General features: G+C 46.2%; 1 protein-coding gene across 2 annotated transcripts in view; it reads right to left on the minus strand.

Annotated features, from left to right (window-relative positions):
- Positions 1 to 19,432, minus strand: part of CDKL1 (cyclin dependent kinase like 1) — a 56,579-nt gene that overhangs the window by 2,980 nt on the left and 34,167 nt on the right. Inside the window, exons 3-8 of one of the 2 annotated variants that reach the window (XM_003363681.5) lie at positions 11,285 to 11,357; positions 8,833 to 8,923; positions 8,037 to 8,237; positions 5,945 to 6,027; positions 3,052 to 3,108; positions 1,503 to 1,658 (exon numbers count right to left, since the gene is read on the minus strand). In XM_003363681.5, coding sequence (XP_003363729.1) covers positions 1,503 to 1,658; positions 3,052 to 3,108; positions 5,945 to 6,027; positions 8,037 to 8,237; positions 8,833 to 8,923; positions 11,285 to 11,357 — 661 coding nt within the window. Of the gene's footprint in view, positions 1 to 1,502; positions 1,659 to 3,051; positions 3,109 to 5,944; positions 6,226 to 8,036; positions 8,238 to 8,832; positions 8,924 to 11,284; positions 11,358 to 19,432 lie in introns of both variants that reach the window. The other variant, XM_070242670.1, reaches the window with a different exon arrangement.

Raw genomic sequence — 19,432 nt, forward strand, 5'->3', positions numbered from 1 at the left:
TGTGCACAGAATCCAGGACCTGAGAAAGGACAAAATGTTTAAATTTAGTCTGTGCTTTTCCTTTTAAAGGCTTATTTTACACAAAAAAGCAAAACATCCACATTAAAGAAAATTTAGAGACTATGAAAAAGAAGGGAAAATCTACATGCTAACATTATTGCACAAAAGCATAGGTTCACAGGAGTTGAGAGCTTGCTGAGGCCTTAGGGGTCTTTTAAACCAATGCCTTGTCTTGTGTCAAAGACAACTGATGTGTGCAGCACTCAGGCCATGTGCCCACTTACTCCGAGTTAAAAAGGCGAACCTGCTCCCTGTGCTGCAGGGGAAACATCTGAATTTATTGTCAATATCACAGGAAAGTAAGGACATGCATCTGTTTTCTGTACTCTACCATTTGGCCTTAGGTGTCTGAAAAGCAAGTATTTTTTAGTAGTTTTAAATCAAATAGTTGAATCCTTCAGGACCTACAAATGATACACAAATTAGTGGAGTTCCCCTATTCTTTCAAGTAAAAATATGTCCATCAAACCCTTTACTCTTGAACACAAAGAAACAGCAAGACAGGGGCAACTCTGGAGGGAAGGTCTATTTCCAGCCCATTTTGCAACCTGGGTCATAAATGACAGAATAAAACAAGAGCGTTCCTGACTTGGTAACGCTGCTCTACCTCGGGGCCCTGGAGTTCATGCTGCACCTGCTCCTAATGGATCATCCACCCTCTTCTCTCCCCCAAACCTCACGCACACCACCCAGATGCCACTTGGTGTGGGGGCTGCAAAAGGAAAGACTAAGAAAAGGTCATTCACAGCTAAGGGCAGACCCAGAGGGACCAGGAGCAGCCAGCTCATTGCAGTTGTGGTTCCAACTGCGGTCATTCTAAGCTATGACAGCTTTCTGCTTATGACAAGACACTGAATGCAGGTCATTCTGCCGCTTTACACCAATCACGACTCTTCACAGGCACCCAGTGTGCAGCTTGGACGCTGTTCTCTGGTTAAACTCCTGTCTGGGCTGTCACGGAAGCACCCATCACGGCATTGACCGTAGCTGGCTCTGACGACTGAAGGATCAGGGAGGAAAACGGTTCCTTTTTTGGATAAATCTGGAATGTCAGTCAACACTAAAGGTAAACGTGATGACAGCCTGGGATCAATCTGATTCCCTTTTCTGGAGCATAAGAAGCACGCTCAGCTGCACTGACCCCCATGCACCCGGCTGAGACCTGTGCTCATCACGCCAAACACCCCTGCCCTGTGTGGCAACAGGGAACTGTGGGCAGGGACACAGTTAGGATCCAGGGAGAAGGAGCCTTGGGAGGCAGGTGTCTGTGGGGCCCGGGTTGGCAGATCACGCGACCTGCTTCCTCGCACTGGAATGAGGACGCTGGAGCGGCAAGGCGGCTGCCACCTTAGGTACAGATGAAGACTCTGCCCAGGTGGCAGGTACAAGAGCCTCAGAAACTGCAGCCCTGCACACGTCTGTAGGCCCGGCCCCGTATTTACCCCTGGCAGGTGCTTCTGGGCCTGTCTCAGGGTCCTCCTTGTTGGTTTGTCGTGCTGCTTTGCCAAATCCCCTATTTCTCTGATGCTGTCAAAATATGGGTGCTGTAACAGCTGTTCACACGTGAGCCTCTCAGCAGGATTCATGTGGAGACAGCCCTGAAAGAACAGAAAATTCCCTCCTCTTACTTCTTTAAAATTGTACTAACCTATTAAGATCATCTTTCTTCTTTCAAAGATTAAACTCTTCAATTGGGAACAAAAGGGGGAAAAAAGTAGGAAAAACACACCAATCATGATCTGAGTTCCTTCCACAATCATTCCTAAATGGACAAGCACATACATTATTCATAAATAGTTTCTAGAAATGGTAACAAAAAATCATTTTCTCCACCTTGTTCTGTTCTTGATGCAGTTGGTGCCCCGCCCAGAGGGGGCAGGATACAATTTTTTTAGTTTAACTCAGTGTCCAACTGGAATAATCCACCTGACTGGTTTGGTCTCTTGCATTTACTTTGTGGAAAACTAGCTTTATTTAAAAACTAACACACATGGTAAAAATAAAATCCATACAGGATTCAGCAAAGTCTCTCCACCACTCCGGCTCTCCTATTTCCCTTTTAAAACCAGCTATCCTTTTTTTTTTTGGTATATTCTTCCAGAAGCAGTCTGCATTAGAAGCACAGATGTGCATGTGTGGAAGGAGCCACACGACAGACACCCCTTCATGTTACGTCTGTCTCAACTATGAGCTTCACCAGGAAGTAGGCCACAGGGCGCAAGCCTGGATAGATTAAACCTCACGACTACACACCCAAGGAACTGTCTTTTTGTTTTTTGAGGAAGATTAGCCCTGAGCTAACTGCTGCCAATCCTCCCCTTTTTGCTGAGGAAGACTGGCCCTGAGCTAACATCCGTGCCCATCTTCCTCTACTTTATATGTGGGATGCCTACCACAGCATGGAGTGCCAATTGGTGCCGTGTCCGCAACCGGGATCTGAACTGGCGAACACCGGGCTGCTGAAGCAGAATGTGTGAACTCAACTGCTGCACCACTGGGCCAGCCTCTGTCTCATTTTTTAAAATCATATTATAAATGTATCAGTAAATGTATTAAATATTTTTGGATACGGGGGGAACATTGAGTGTAACATTTTACATAAGAGCCATGTATTTCTGAAATGTATATATAAATCAAGTTTTAAAATCAAAACCTACTTCAAATATAAGGATCTGGCATTTAAAAGGATCCTTTGGCTAAGCATTTTTTTGAAGAAAAATATCCCTTTGTAAAACACCACCCGTCTGAAATTTCTATTTTGTGGAAATTTAGATTTCAGTTATAATGTTAGGTTGATCTAAAGTGAAAAACACAGATGTTTTCACTGTAATAGAATGTGACCCACTTTAAAAATTGAAAGTATTTATACTTTTGAAGGGAGAAGAAGAATTCTAAAAGGAACACTTTCCAATTCCTGGCCTGACAAATCTTTCCAATTCCCCAGTGGTAACCCAGCCAGTGCTTCTGGTCTGCTGGAAACAATGATTTTACCTTTAAGAGCCCCAGGGCAGGATAAGAGATGTTTGGGAATTTTAATTCCAGAGGTTCCTGTTTAAAAAAAAAAGACAAGAGAGAGGGGTTTTATTTACAGTATGTATTCAAAGATAAGGTCAGCTCAGATTGAATTTCTTTTGAGTGAGAGAAGTGGCTTCCTGGCACCTTTCTCTCCTCCTTCTCCCTCCGCCCAGCCCACCTCCACCTGAAACAAACTGCCGGCGGCCGGTTTCAAAAGCTCCTTCTCTCTAAGCTGCTCTTCCAAATTTTCTTCCTAACCACTCCTTTCATTTCCTGAAGAACTGATGCTGGTAGTGAATGATGAGGGAAAACTCATGAAAGAGGAAAAAAACACTTGTTGAGTTATTGTTATTTCCTTTTTTCTGCCTCAATTTATGTAACTTGCCTTGCCTCAGAACAATTTTTGGCATTTATATTGGCATTTATTTAGAGGAGTCCTAATTATTGCATTTATTGGCATTTACATAAAGGGAGCTTCAAAATAGATTTTTCTCCTACTCAGGTGAACAGATGCTTCTGGGCATCCTGGAATAAACACTGTTTCCTCCTCCAATGAGAGCCTGCTGTTTCCCTGATCATCCCACTGTTTGCGGAGTCTCCCTTTGTCCATATAAGGCTATTTGCTGCAGTCACATGCTGGAGACAATCAGGAATAACGAACACGGACACCAAAGGGGGAGGAAGGCTGAACGTCAGGCAGATGGCAGGCCAGTTAAAGAGACACCACTGGCGAAGAGGCCAACCCAGGAGGGCCCTGAAAACATGAGAGCCAGCCGAGCTGAGCCGAATAAACGCATGGCGTGCGTGTGGGTGTGCGTGTGCACGTGTGCAGACGGCAGCGTGTGAGGGGAGGCTGGAGTGGCTGGCCGGGCCCATCGAATGAAACACCATCCCTGATGCTGCGGTCAAGCTTAAGCGCACCGTGTTATTTTGGAGAAGGAGTCAGTCAACAAAACCAATTCCTGAGTGTGCACTTCTTAATCACTGATAAGAGTAAGAGATAAAAGCCTCAGCTTTGGAGTTCCCTAAGATCCATAGAAAAAAATCCTAAAGCAGGTTTGTATTACCCCTAAGAGTAGCCTTTTTCCTCCATATCTTAAATATTTCTCTCGCTATTTCTGTGTGTTGAACCCCAGCACCACTGGGGATCGCCATGACATCGCTGACATCCAGCTCTGCTGTCTCAGCGACAACGCCTCGGATGAGGCCCCGGTTGGCTGTGACATGACGGCCCATCCTGCCTGCCGAGCCAGTTTCCCAGCCCCAGAAGCAGCCGGCATCCGGGCAGGAGGCAGGATTGCTGACCAGCAGAGGGCCTCAGACGCAGATGTTCCCGGACGCAGCCCCCGAGCTGCTGCTTCTTGTGTTCCTGTCAACAGGAAATGCCCTGCAAGACAACCTCTGGGAAGCCGTAGGGAGCGCCTCACACTTGTGAAACCTGGGTTGTTTCTGAGGCTTCACCCGTTGACAAGCGAACAGGAAATCGCTAAGGGATATTTAGTGTGGAACTGGGGATGTCCAGGTCACGAGGGAGCCAGCTGGGTCACCTCCCATATGCCCAGTGTCGTTCCTGCCTTTTCGTCCTGGCAGGCTCCCCGGCGTGACCCACTTTTCCTATTGCCAGCGCTGCAGGAGGGGGCGGCAATGGGGAGAGGGGGAACGTGGAAGCCTTCACTGTGGGACAAGCCAAGAGGCTGAGGGGACAGACAGCTCAGATGGAATCTGATGGAATTTCCATGTGGAAACTGACCAACTGGAGGGTTAGTTTCAATTTGAAAGTATCTTCCTTAGACGGTGGAATCTCAGGATTTCACAAACCTTAATTGTGCTCTGAGATGTTTTTGATTATAATACAGACTCATTAGAAGACATTCAAAAATATAAAATATCATGAAAGAAAAAAGTCACCCCAACACAGAGATATCCACTGTTAATATTTTGGTATAAATCCTTACAGCCATTTATTTCACAGATGTAAAAAGCTTTGCATGATTTTCCAGAGGTTGTCATATTATTTTATCTTTACATACGTAAAAATATGCTTGTATATTTGTCAAATATTTATTAAAATTCTGTCAAATTATACTTTTGTATAACTATTTTTTCATTTAGCAATATGTTGGGGAATTTTTTTTCAGATGAATGCACATAAAATCTAATTATTTTTAGTGGCTATGTGGTACTTCTATTGTAAGGATATAGAAGTACCTTATTTAATTATTTAGTTGATTAATTATTTCATTAATCCCCTACTGATGGGACACTAAAGGAAATGATTCTATTAAAGAATGCCACATCTTTATGCCCTTGTCTAATGGTTTCACTGGAGTAAATTCTTGAAAGTGCGTGAAGGGTATGCACATTTTTTATTTTTTCAGTTTTTTTAAACGAGTGTTTTCCCCATATTGGCCACAGAGGACAGGCACCAGGGGGAGGCTGGCCAAGCAAGTTCATCCCCTCGGTCTGGGCAGCCAGAGCAGGGCAGCCAGAGCAGGGCAGACTCAGGGATTTGGACAAAGCCTGACTTTCCTGGATGAGTCATTGTCTAAACGTTCATTGGCTCTGAGCTACTCGCTTCAACTGCTGAAAATGATGGTGGACAGGCGAGGCCAGGGCACTGGCTAACCTCTGCTCTCCGCAGCCTCTAAAGGAGCACTGAAGGCCAGGGCCTTGCTAGCCGATTCGCCCCGTTTTTCTTTTCACTCAGACCGACCTTCCAGTGCAGAGTGGGCTGTAGGGCTCGGGCAGGTGAGTAACTACCCAAACCCAGTTAGCCTGCACCTCCCCGTGTAAACAGAATGAAACCACTTAAACAGCCTGGAAACCTGAGCCCTGACATGCAGAGCTCTTTCCAAAGCGGGTCACTCACCATGTCTTCAGGGTCTGGGATTTTCGCCCCACTGAAGTACTGATTCGCACTAAACACCTGCTGGTGCCTAGGGATGAGGTCTCCTTCGCACAAGAAGAAAGAGGGAGGGAGAAAGAGAAGGGTCAGCAAGCTCTGGTCTGTGGTTTCCCTCCGTCCGTGTGTGTCCGTCTGTGCCCACCTTGAGGGCTGCAGTGTGCTCTTAATCGGAGGGAGAGGTGCTGAGAGGTACTCAACACCCTGTGCTGAGCCGACAGGGGACGGACGAAGCACCGAGTTAGGCCCTGAGGAGCACGGGAAGCAGAGGCTGCAAGGCTCCTGCCCATCAAGGGCTCACAACATATGGAGAAATCCAAACCAAACAACCAGCGGCACACACGCAGACCAGACAACACGTTTTTTTAAATAGCAAGTGCAACAACTGCAAATCAAAATTGAGGTAACTGAATCCTGATGGGTAGAGCTAGAAATGTACTAGCCCAGCACTCGGAACTGTGCCTGACACAGAGCAAGCACTCCAAATATCGGATATCGAGGAAGGGAGGGAGGGAGGGAGGAAGAGGGATGGAAGGAAACAAATTATGGAAGATCTTCTAGCTGGAAGGAATACATTTCCAAATTGGAACCAGATTTTCTCATTTCGCCAAATAGCAATCACTTGGACATCCCATTTTATCTACTGCTGAGAAGCACTTGCGATGTGAAGACATGAAACTAGAGGAGCATTCCTACATTCTGGGGGATGACGCGAGGCTCACCCTGCCCACACTTCAGCCAACTCAGCTAAAATCCTCCTCCTGTAAAATTCTCGGGATATTACACTTGGAGAAGAATTCTGCTCAGAGAGTATCAGGAGATTCTTGGAAGGGCGCCCTGGGGTCCCCGCAGGCCCACTCCCCAGAGCTGAGTGAAAACCAGACCCCCAACCAGGCCCCGGAAATGCCAACCAGGCCTCAGAAATGCTGCTGCTGGCCAGGGCTGGAGTTCCCGCCTGGGGCCTCAAGGTGTCCAATTTTACCCATTTGTTTCAGAACTTTCTCACTCAAATCCAAAAGCTGCTGTCCCGCCCCATTTTGGATGAGCAGCCAAAACATACTCTCCCATGCCCTGCCCCAGATCTCTGTGGGCTTCATCCTGAGCACACTGCCTGGACTTCAGTAAACTTTTTCCATCCGAGAGTTGGAGGGGACACCAAGAGGGCGCCCTGAAATCACCAGGGAAACACAGCAAAGGAGGCAGAACAACCCGGAAGGGCCCCAAAGTGCCTTCCACGTCACTGCAAAAAGCCATCAGCACATATTTACTGCCTGCTGTGTGCGGATGTCAAAGGACGATAAAGAGAAATGGAAGACATGATCTCACCCTCAGGGAGCTTACAGCATCTTTGGGAAGATAGAAGGACGAGGACATGTAAACCTGGAGACTGCAGGTGCTGGTGAGTTCAGAGAAGAGTCGCTTCCCCACGGGACACTCAGGGGAGGCGTGGCTCCGCTCCCCGGCTTGTGAGGAAGGCAATCGCTATCCAGATCTTTCCATCTGCCCCTCTTCTCTGCTCTCCCCAGCCCCCATGAGGACAAAAAAAATGGAAGGGCGTTGGGGTGGGAAAGCAAGACAAGGAGAGCGACCTTGGGGAACCAGCCTTTCTCCCTGACCCTGAGAAGACAGAATCTTCCCTCACAGCGTCTGAACAATACACACCAGCCTGGCAGGCTGGAGTCAAGGACAGCCAAAGAACGAGTTACCACATTGTCAGAAATGAAATAAAACTCCACAGCAAGCTGTAAACGGCTAAGCTCTCATAGAAATGCAAGTCGTCACTACTGCCATGATCATTTTTCAGAGTTTAACTTGATCCCAACCATGCTGAAGAGAGAATCTGTGTCTTTTGGACAATTAGTATGCACCCAAAGTTATTGATTCCCTTTCTTAAGACAAACGTGGACACCTTTTAAGGAGTCATTTGAATGAGGCCCCAGGGGGCTCCCTCTTTCGTAACCGTAAAGGCATAACATGAGACCAGGAATCTGGCTCTGCCCAGCACTGACGTGGGTCAACCATCCACACTCCCAAAAGGCAGGATGAAAACACCACTTACCCAAGGTTTTCCTAATCAGATAGAGCTGATCCACGTCCGACTTTCCTGGCCACAAAGGCACCCCTGCTAGCAGCTCGGCAAAGACACAGCCAATTGCCCAAACATCTACAGGGGGGCCGTACTGCGTGTCCCCCACCAACAGCTCCGGGGAGCGGTACCACCTGGTGGCCACGTAGTCTGTGTAGTAGTCACTTGGTCCAGCTGGCCAGTGATGGGACATGGAAAACAGAGAGAGCGGGGGAACCCGGCATCAAAATGGGAGGGGAGACTTGACAAATTAAGCTGTGCCCCATCCTGCGGTTTTTCTAAAGCAGTGGTTCTCAGAGCCAGTTTCACATTAAACTCACCTGGAACACAGTATTGTTAAAATTACTGATGCTGGTGGCCTTCCACAGTCCAATTAAGCCGGAAACCCTGTAGGAGGGTCCAAGTGTGTCACTGTAGTTTTTAAAGTTATAGTTCATAGCTCCTGAGATGATTCTAATCTGCTGCCAAAGTTGAAAACCACTTATCTAAAATAGTACTTCTGAAAAGCTCTATTTTAGCAAAAAATGGTAGAAACCAGGAGGGCAACATGCTTTATAATAACCTCTTTACTTTGGTATAATTAACGTATGGCATACATTTCAAAACCACTGAATGTATCTACACTTTTTCAATAATTACAGAAGTGTAATTTATAGCAAGCTTATGCCCTAGATATATAAGAACTAGCTTTCTATAGCATTGAGATCCTTTATTATGTAAACAATCTTTCCGTCTTTTATGTGTAACTAAAGAAAACTTCGATACTCACTCAAAAGCCGAGCAAATCCAAAGTCACAAAGCTTAATCACTGACTGTTTTGTGATGAGGATATTTTCTGGTTTCACGTCTCTATGTATGCACTAGTCAGAAACATCAAAACAAAAACAGATTATTAAGGAGCAACTATAATACACGGGATAAATAAAATGTGAATATTTAGCAAATATTTGAAAAATCATTTCAACCTCTCACCGGCCTTTTGGATAAAAGGCTGCAAAATAGCAGCCTAAAATAACTCCAGTACCCTACCTATCATGGCCTGAATCACCCCAAATTCCTGCAGGGCCCACAGGGACCCAGAAGGGTGAAAGGAAAAATGAAAGCAGGGTAGCCAGACTTGGAAAAAAAAAATACAGGACACCCAGTTAAATTTGAATTTTAGATAAACAATAAATAATTTAGGGAACATACTTATACTAAAAGGCTATGATCGTTTATCTGAAATTCACATTTAACTGGGTGTCCTGTATTGAATCTGGCAGCCCGGGTGAAGCGAACTGTTAAAAGACTCTGGGTGAGGCCCGCCTGGTGGTTGCAGGAGCTGCAAGTTGGGGCCTAAGCAGAATTCACGATTCAGTTGTTTGCCTGAGAACAGGACACAGGGGGCCATAAACAGGACAAGCTCCAGGCTCGCTGAGATAAGCCGAGGAAGAGAAGGGCAGAATCAGGAGTCCCGAGAGCTCCCTTCCAGCTCTGACATTCGTCCTCACGAGATAAACAGAGCAGGCGGCGCTCAGCCTCTGGGGAGAGTCGCTAGATGTCAGCTCCGTCACACACACATCAAGGGTTCTCAGCGCTGCATCCACCCCCACCCCCCGGGGGGTAGCCCCCACGCCACAGTTCAGACCCAAATCACCTGCGGTTTCCAAACCCCACTGGCACTGTTTAACAGGGCCATGTTAGAAGAACATCTAAGGATCTTCACATGGTTTTCTTATGAAATCACAATTTTCTTGGCAAAGAACAAATCAACAACCTAATTAACAGTGACATAAAAACAACAGTTGGGTCAAAATACTGTTCAGGGTTCCTAATGATCGTCCCCTCTTCCAGGCGTTTTCCTCTCTGGAGAAGACTGGATCCTCTGCGTCTGAGAGACCCTCTTGCTTGCAGCTGAAACCCTGGGGTACTCTGGACTTTCCAGAATTTGGAGAGAGGACAGAGATTCCTCTTGGGCCTGGCCTAGTTCCCACTCCAGAGGACCCTCAGGGTGAGAGACCAGGGTCAGTGTTCCCTATGGGCACTTATTATTTTGGAAAAACGGGGGAGAGACAATTTCTGAATTATTTTATCACAGTCTATCTGGTTCTCAGCAGTTAATGGCCCTGAGATCTCCACTCTTTTACCACTGGCTTCACATGTTACTATAAATGGGTACATCCGTGAGCATCGTGATGACAGACGGTTGGAGGACTTGTATGCAAGAACGCACTCCTGTTCTGTTCTGGGAACTCTTTACAAGCCTCTACCCCCTCCCTCATCAGCTCATGTGGACAAATAGAGCCTCTGGGGCTTTCCAGGGATGGCGGTATGCATCCCACTTATCTCCACAGGGCCTTCATGTGGTCTCTCTTGCTCCCCCGTCCTAAAACCTGCTCTCAGGAGAGTGTAAATAGGACTATAAGGTGTCTGCCCTGCCTGGTATACATGCACGTTGACAAGGATTGTGGCCCTTAGCCAGGTGGAGGCTCAGGAGGGAGAAGTGCTGGCTACTCTCACATTTTCTCCTCTGGGAAGGCAGCTTCAGGAAAAATCATTTAGAACCACACAAGGAAGGGAATGCAGCCCCCAGCTAAACTGGCCCTGGCCGTCAGCAGGATGATGCACTGCAGTCAAATCGCCCGTGAGGCCAAGTGCAGCTCTGGCCCTGGTATTGGCTTCTGTGTGCAGGAAGTGGCAGTGTCGTATCGGAGCGAGTGGCAGGCTTCCAGCACCTGTGAAGTCATGCCGCCACCGGGGCAGCGTCCACGTGCCTCCCACCAGGCCTGGCTGTGGCTGGAGCGTCGGCGGTCCCCCTGGGCTGCTCCATTCCAGACGTGGCCCTCGTATCTCACCAAAGCAGACATGAGCACTGTCCAGGGTGCTTGGCCGTCCGCCTGCTGCAGCTGCGCAGGTGTGAGTGACCTGGGGCTCTGACCCCCAGTTTCAGACCTTTTGAGGCACCAGACCAATACGGACTCCAGGAGGATGGGATCCCACCTAACTCTGAGTCGTTTCTAATCAGTATCAATGCATAACTACTTTCTTAAAATTATAAAAATGCACCTTTTATGTCACCTGAACAAGAAGGAAGAGCTAGGTCAGCATTTTTAGCCTCTACTCACCCCAACCAGGCTTAAAAAGATTTGGGTGAAAAATTATATACACAAAATGATCGACAAAGGCTCCACCTCAGCTTAAGGGCCTCCTTCTGTTTTTTCAAGGGAGAACATGAGACTTACATTGTGTTTATGGCAAAAATTTACAGCTTGCAGTGTCTGCCAAGTAATGCTCTTCACGAGATGTTCTGGAACCCTAATGAAAATAAGAAGCAGCACAGACACATTCTTTAGTGTAGCCATGGAATTCAGCTCAAAAAAAGACACAAGTAAACCAAGACGAGCCTAATTAGTAAAAGATCCCAGGTGACACCAGAGTCGTTGAACTCCCGGGGCAGAGCGTCCACAGGCCCAACGTGTAGAGAACATGCGATTGGCACACTGCTGAGTTCTAGGGCAGCAAGGTCACAACGATGCCGACAGCCACATCTGCAAGGAGGGACCACGAAGACGCACAGGGATTTCAACAAGGGTTCACAACCACCCCCTCAAACTTCTGGGACACCCCTGGGAAACCGCCTGGTAACTGAAGCTCCATTTCTACAAGCTTTCTGTTGATGGAAAGTTAGTGAAAATACAGCATAAAAGATGCTGTTTATTTTTTCAAGTTGCCCCACATTGATGATCTTAAGCAGAATGCATCTCCCATGTGAGAGCACATGGTTTCTGCAGACTCCAGAGGCAGCATTTTTTTTAGGGTAGTGAAGATTTTACTGAAGATAAGGAAGAGATTTACATTGCACATCATGTTACAAAAAATAATTAAAAGCTCACGTAGGCCTCTTGGTTCTTTCCCTGTGCTCTCCTCTCTGGGAGCCAGGTGCATCCCGCTCGTGTCTTTCTGGCCTGTCCTCTATCAGTGTCTAAACTCGGTGCCACTGCTCCAAGCTCTTCTTTTCTGACTCTCAGTTTATGCCAACAGAGCAACCAGGAGCCCCAGCAGATCTTTTGTGTAAATTAGGAAAAGGCACCTCCTCTGGGGCATTTAAATATATATATATATATATCAGGCACTGAGTGAAATGGATACAGAAAGAGTACATTTATTTCCAGAGACCCCACCCACCAGCTAGACGTAGTGTTTTTGTGATCAAACATTAAACAAACTTGTTGTGGTCCTCAGCCAGAACTAATCAGTAGACCCGGGAGGAAATGCTTGAACAGTTGTGTGACCAAAAGAGCCATTTCCAGCCTCTGGGAGGGGCTAGGAGGCCACCGTTGTCACAGACCAGATGTTCAGGAAATCCTTTCAAGCAGATCAGAGGACGCTTGCAAAGAGGAGGAGACAATGTGGAGGAAATGAAGAGGCCACTTCCAAGAAGAAGAGCTAGGACATTTCTGGAGCAAAACTATGTCCCTGGGCTTGAAGTAGCTTCTCTCCAAATTCTCTCCCTTGTTCTAGTGGCATATAGGCACAGATGTTAGAAAAACTCACCTGGCTAGAAAGAAGGCCTAGAAAAACACAACGAAGAAGAGGGCATTTCAAAGGAAACGCTTTCCCCCAGCCTCCGTGTTTTGTCGAGAAAAAATGGAATATATTTTGATTATTTAATTACTTAAGATTTAATATAAGGTTATCAGTGCAGGTACCTTTAGTCTCTAAAAACATTTCCCAAAGAAATTATGCAAAGAGAGTGTTTAGAAGTAAATTATAATAGCATATCATTAATGTTCCTCTAAGGCTGAGCACATCCTTACACAATTCTCAAATGTAAAAACTCCGTACAAACTCCCTAGTGTCGCCTTGGGTTGGCTCCTCACTTTACTTCTTTATCACTCCGTTTCTTCTCTGAAATGCTAGGGCCTCAGACTCTGAGATCCTTTTTAGCTGACGATGGTAGGAGCCAGGTTTTCACTGTTGGAGAAGAGAGTTACAAATATGGACTGAGAGAAAACTAGAATCTATTCTGTGATGTTGGACCGGAATTGGATATACTCATATGTACAGAGGATGCCGGGCTGGAAGGAGTGCCTCTTATATAGGGCGGTCCAGAAAGCTTCTCTGCTAAAAACAACATCTGAAGTAGTGATTAAGGTGGTGAGAAGTGACCAGATTTGGGCTATATTTTAAAAATAGAGTCTTCAGGATTTTCTGCATGATTGGATATGAGACACAGAGAGCAATCAAGAAACGATACCAAAGATTTAGCTTGAGTAGCTGTTTTTGGTGGTGCCTTTCACTGAGGAGAATGCTGGGGGAGGAGCTGGTTTGGCAAGGGGAGGGTGGACAAGTTGAGATGCTGACTGGACATTCAAGGGCAGACCCTGGGTAGGCAGTTTGGAATTCAGAAGGAAGGTCCAGCTGGAGACGGGAATTTGGAAAGCCTGGGCATATGGATGGTGTTCAGATCCTAGGACTGGATGAAGCCACTTAGGGAGTGAAGACAGAAAGAGGAGAGAAGGTCCGAGTCCTGAGGCCCTGGAACATTCAGAGGTCAGAAGAGGAGGGGATTCAGCACGAGACTGGGGTGAGCCTGGAGTGAAGCAGGACAACCATCAGGAGAACATGGTGTCACTGAAGCCAACTGAAGAAACAGTTTCTGGATTAAGATGGAGGATTGAATAAACCCACCTAACGTCACTCCCTCCCCAAACCCACTAAGACTACACTGAGAGGTAGTCAGAGAGAACAGGAGAAGAGAAAATAGTAACACATTTTGGAATCCAGAAAGCAGTTGGATGAATAACTGACAACAAGTCCTAGAAAGCTGGGCTCTAAGCCAGGAGAGGGGAATAGGGGACCAACCAATTTACCCCAAAGAATCCTCCGAAGGCTCAGGAACCAGCAGCCAAGATCTCTATGGCAGTGGGAAGGAAGCAGGAGTGTGGAAAATCTGTCTGGGAAACAATTAAACTCCTAGATCCCTCTCCTATTCTGTTCCCACAGGGAACACTCTCCCCTACATAGAAAAAGGCTGGAGTTTTGTTTTCTGGAAAGGATAAAACAGAGGACATTTGGTGCACTTGAGATGGTGGATACTGCTCCAAAAACAGGAGATTAAGTGGTTGCATACACACTAACTGTTGAATCTGAGACTCCCGAGCCCTCTTCCCTCCCCAGGTTCTGAGAAGGCTGGCAGCCAGACTTCCCTCTCCAGGGAAAATACTGGAGGACTTTTTGGGGGAAGCTCAGAGGAAAGAGCTGAAGATTCTGACACTGGGGTCCCCCCAGCAAATGGTCCAGCCAGAGAACCCCCCAGTGAAGCTCAGAGCTTCCAATAGCTCACCACTCTTAATGATGGGCGTACACCAGAGATCCCATGAGGCCCCAGAAAAGCCCCAAGTGAGAGAGTTACAGATCAAACAAAAAGAAAAATCAACTTGGAAGAAACAGAAATTATGGAGGGCAAAGAGAACGTTTTTTTAAAACATCAATATCCTCAGAGAGAAAAGGAGAGCGGTTTGCACCAAGAACTGAGAACAAGACACTGTGAGAAAACCAGAGCACCACTCAAGAGGCCAACATCCACGTAACAGAAGGTCCAGGAGGAGAAAATAGAGAAAACAACAGACAGGAAATCAATAATGAAACAATTCAAAAATTGTTCTTCAGGGGCCAGCCTGGTGGTGTAGTGGTTGGGTTCATGCACTCTGCTTCAGCGGCCTAGGGTTCATGGGTTCAGATCCCAGGAGCGGACATACACACTGCTCATCAAGCCATGCTGTGGCAGCATCCCACATACAAAATAGAGGAACACTGGCACAGATGTTAGATCAAGGCAAATCTTCCTCAAGCAAAAAGAGGAAGATTGGCAACAGATGTTAGCTCAGGGCCAATCTTCCACACCAAAAAAAGAAAAAAATTATCCCTCAGACAGAAAGGGCCCCCCAAGTGCCACCATAACAAAAGGAAAGCCTGCAATCTCCACGGTTCAGAATGCTGTGAACAAAGAGAGGATTCCACAAGTGTCTGGACATAAAAAAGAATCAGGACTTCACAAAGGAGCAGAAGGTGGAATGACATTAGACTTCTTAGCACTAGAAGATAGAAGGCACTAAAAAGAATGCCTCCAAAATTTTGAAGGACTATTTTCTTCCACCAAAAGCAAACACAAAAACCTATACCCAAACAAAATGCTAACCAAGCGTGAAGGGAGAATAAAGACTTTTTAAACACGTGAGGGCAAGGTCTCAATCTCTCTCTCTTGTTTTTTTTTAACCTCTCATACACTCTTTCTCAGGAAGCCCCTGGAGGATGCACTCCACCAAAAAGAAGGAAACTCTAGAAGAAGATTACACGAGATAGAGAAACTACAGACCCAACAAGAGGAGAGCAATGGGAATGTCCAGGAGGATGGTGAAGGGAAATGACAGGACGACAACCGCATTCTGGGAACGGAAAGCAACCCGTCCAGGTTGGGCCGTGTGACTCAAGAGCTAGGCATGTGGAGGGTTGTCATCACCATGCCCTCTGCCTTATACCATCTTTTTTTTTTTTTTTTTTGAGGAAGTTTAGCCCTGAGCTAACTACTGCCAATTTTCCTCTTTTTTTTTGCTAAGGAAGACTGGCCCTGAACTAACATCCATGCCCATCTTCCTCTACTTTACATGTGGGACACCTACCACAGCATGGCTTTTGCCAAGCGGTGCCACATCCACACCCGGGATCTGAATCAGTGAAGCCTGGGTCGCTGAGAAGCAGAACGTGTGATCTTAACCGCTGTGCCACTGGGCCGGCCCCTGCCTTATACCATCTTTTTTTTTTTTTTTTTTGAGGAAGTTTAGCCCTGAGCTAACTACTGCCAATTTTCCTCTTTTTTTTTGCTAAGGAAGACTGGCCCTGAACTAACATCCATGCCCATCTTCCTCTACTTTACATGTGGGACACCTACCACAGCATGGCTTTTGCCAAGCGGTGCCACATCCACACCCGGGATCTGAATCAGCGAAGCCTGGGTCGCTGAGAAGCAGAACGTGTGATCTTAACCGCTGTGCCACTGGGCCGGCCCCTGCCTTATACCATCTTAAATAAAGATGAAAATATTTAACAAACGTAAAAGCTTTGGAAGAGTCAGAGTGAGTGGCCAGACCCTTCGGGCCAAGGCAGATGTCCTTCAAGTTGTACTCATGCTGGGAAGGCTAAGAGTTCACTCCACTTTAAAGTGTTTGTTTCCATATTGATGGCAATGGTGGTCATGGCTGAGCTCTGGGGCAGAGGGGGGAGGACTGAACAGTGACCAAGGGAAGCGCCCATTGTCTCTCATTCTTTATTGCCTTCAAGAGCCCCAGTGGGATTCTAGCTCAAACACAAGCTGTGCCTTCAGAGGAATCATGTGTAAGCTCAACCCTAACCTGTGAGGGAAGGAAGGCATCTGAGCTTTTCCGTGCCTGGACCTGGTTCACCATGAGATCAGGACATTGAACTTTGGACAAACCGTATCTCCGTTTCCTCTTCCTAGTAAACACGCTCAGGGGGAGCTGGACAGGATCCAGCCTGGGCCTCCTGGATTCCCGGCTGGCTGGGCAGGTCTGGTGGGACTTGTACTCCTGAAGATGCCAGCTCCCCAGACCTAGAGATGGGAGTCTATGCAAGGCATGAGAAAACTGACTCACACCCCCTTTATTTCTGTCCCAAACCAAGGTGGGAGGGGCTCAGGAAGGCATGCCTTCATTCCCTGGATGGTCAGGGCGTCTTCCTTGGGGTCTTCAGTTCAGGTGATTTGCTGAGAGCTACAACTGTTCCTCTGGAGCCCGCTGGGTTGCTGCTCGGCTCAGCAGAGGCCCTCCTCCAGGGAGGCTGGAATGGAATCCATCCTCTGAGAGTGGGAAGAGGTGGAGGAGGAGCGTGCTCCTGAGCCCTTCACCAGTGTGACCTCACGGCAGCCTTCCTGCCTCCTTTGGGGATTTTGTTTCACCCCCAGGAACACAAAAGGTTCCCAATTATTTGGCTCCAAAGAAGAGTGAGGATTGGGGGAGGGGGTGTCATTAGAAATGTCTGTAGTCTAGATTTCTGCATGACTATTTCATCTTTTTAACCAATTGGAGATGGATGTGCTTGGTCAAAATAAGTAAGTAAACCCAGAAAGAGGAGGACGGGAGTGCCAGGAAGTAGTGAATCCAACCACAGAGAAATGCAGAGGGCGCTCCGAGGACGACAGCCCAGGGAAGGCCTGGGGGACAGCTGGACAGCAGGCTTCAAGTACAAGACAGGTGGAGAATGGGAGTCTAAGGGCAGGACACCACCAAGAAGAAAAAGGAACCAATGGGTTACCTGATATGGAAAAGTATATTGAGAGGCTATTAAAAATGAGTGGGGAAAGTTAGAAATAGGGTTAAAGACTACTAAGCAAATTTAAAAAGCAAGGCAAATATTAACTTGTGGAAAAAGTACAAAAGGAAACCCTGGTATGGTAGAAAGCTCAGCTGTAGGTAATATTTACATAGGTGTAATAATGGGGACACGGAACACTGAATTAATAAAATGTTAATGTAACTATTTGGGGGGAGTAGAAAGGGGACACAGAGGGAATAATGGCATAAGAGAGATAAATCCTCATCTGTCATAATACAAAGTCTATGGATGATGTCTAAAAATTGATAAATCAAGAAAAAGCAGTATATCACTCTTTTTATAGTGCACTATATTGCTAGATTTGATTTGCTAAGGAGTTTTGCACCTACATTCATAGAGAATATCCATCTGTCATTTTCTTTTCTTGAAATGTCCTCGTCTAGTTTTGGTATGAGGGTGTAGCAGCCTCATAAAATGATTTGGGAAATGTCTCTTCCTCCTATATTTTCTGAAAGAGTTTCTGTAGGATTGGTATTATTTCTTCCTTACATGTTTGATGGAATTCATTCATCAAATATTTTAATAATAGAATCCAAAGTGCCATGACTATAAGGAAAAAATACATAAATCTACATCACTGGTGATAAGGTAAATGGTTCAGTGTGGCAAACCCTTTGACCCAAGAATCCCATTTTGAGAACTTTTTTTTTAAAGATTGGCACCTGAGCTAACAACTGTTACCAATCTTTTTTTTTTTCTGCTTTATCTCCTCAAATCCCCCCGGTACAGGGTGTATATCTTAGTTGCAGGTCCCTCTAGTTGTGGCATGTGGGACGCCGCCTCAACGTGGCCTGACGAGCAGTGCCATGTCTGTGCCCAGGATCTGAACTGGTGAAACCCTGGGCTGCCGCAGCGGAGTGCGAACATAACCACTCGGCCATGGGGCCGGCCCCTGAGAACTTCTAAAGAAAAAGTACAGAAGAAGGAAAATCTATTTGTGGGAAGATTTGATAGAAGAACCATTTATCAGATGAAACATTGAAAACAGCCTCAATATTCAACAATGGAGGGATAGTTAGGCAGTAACATGACTTGATGCCATATCTTATAGGTATTAATAATAGATCTAAAGATTATGTTGCAACATACGTAGAAATGCACATCAAAGACTATTAAGTGAAGAACAGAACTGAGGGGAAAACAGTCATCTCATCACAGCAACACGGAGAGTGTGGTGCCAGCAGGCTGGCTGCTTCTATAGGGCTCCTCAGGTTTGCAGACGTGGACACTTAATTGTGTCAGCACACCAAGACAGTACCCACATCAAAGGGGCAGGTGAACAGCAAACAAATTTACTAGCCTGATATAAAACCAGATGCCAATTCATTCATCCATGTTCACACTCCGAGTACCAGCTTATGCTTTTCCTGTAGGCAACTGCATAAAGAAAGTCAGATTATAATCAGAAGGGTGTTTGGTGAGCAAAGAATGGGGACGAGGGAAAGTAGGCAATTTGGTTTTTGTCATTAGGCTGACATTGCACCCATCTCCAAATTAGGAGGCTCTTGTCATTAGACAAAGCATATGCAATCAGTCAAATCCAACAAGCTGGGTAGCCATTCTATCCCCTTAAGGTTGCTTTGCACATCTCTGCCCCAAAGCATCATGTGTCGGTCTCACAAAATAACTCTCAGAAAGTTGGGGAAGAGCTGGCCAAGCTCCTATAGAAATACGTTCTTAGGGATTTGTCATATAGAGACGTTTGTGCAAGTGGTGGTTCACTGCAGCCTTGGTGGTAACAGAGAAAAACTAGAAACAATCTAAATATCTGTCAATGGGGCATTAAATAAAGAAAACCTGGTATATTTGTACAGTGGAATTCTCCACGGCCATTTAAAAAACATAAAAGTAGATCTGCATGAATAGGGATACAGCTCCCAAACACACTTGAAAAATGCACAACAGTGTGTGGAATACAATCTATTAAAAAATATATATCCATAAAAATAATTAGAAAACTTCTCAAATGTTAATTTGAG

Source organism: Equus caballus, chromosome 1, assembly GCF_041296265.1.
Source record: "Equus caballus isolate H_3958 breed thoroughbred chromosome 1, TB-T2T, whole genome shotgun sequence".
NCBI classification, from domain to species: Eukaryota; Metazoa; Chordata; class Mammalia; order Perissodactyla; family Equidae; genus Equus; species Equus caballus.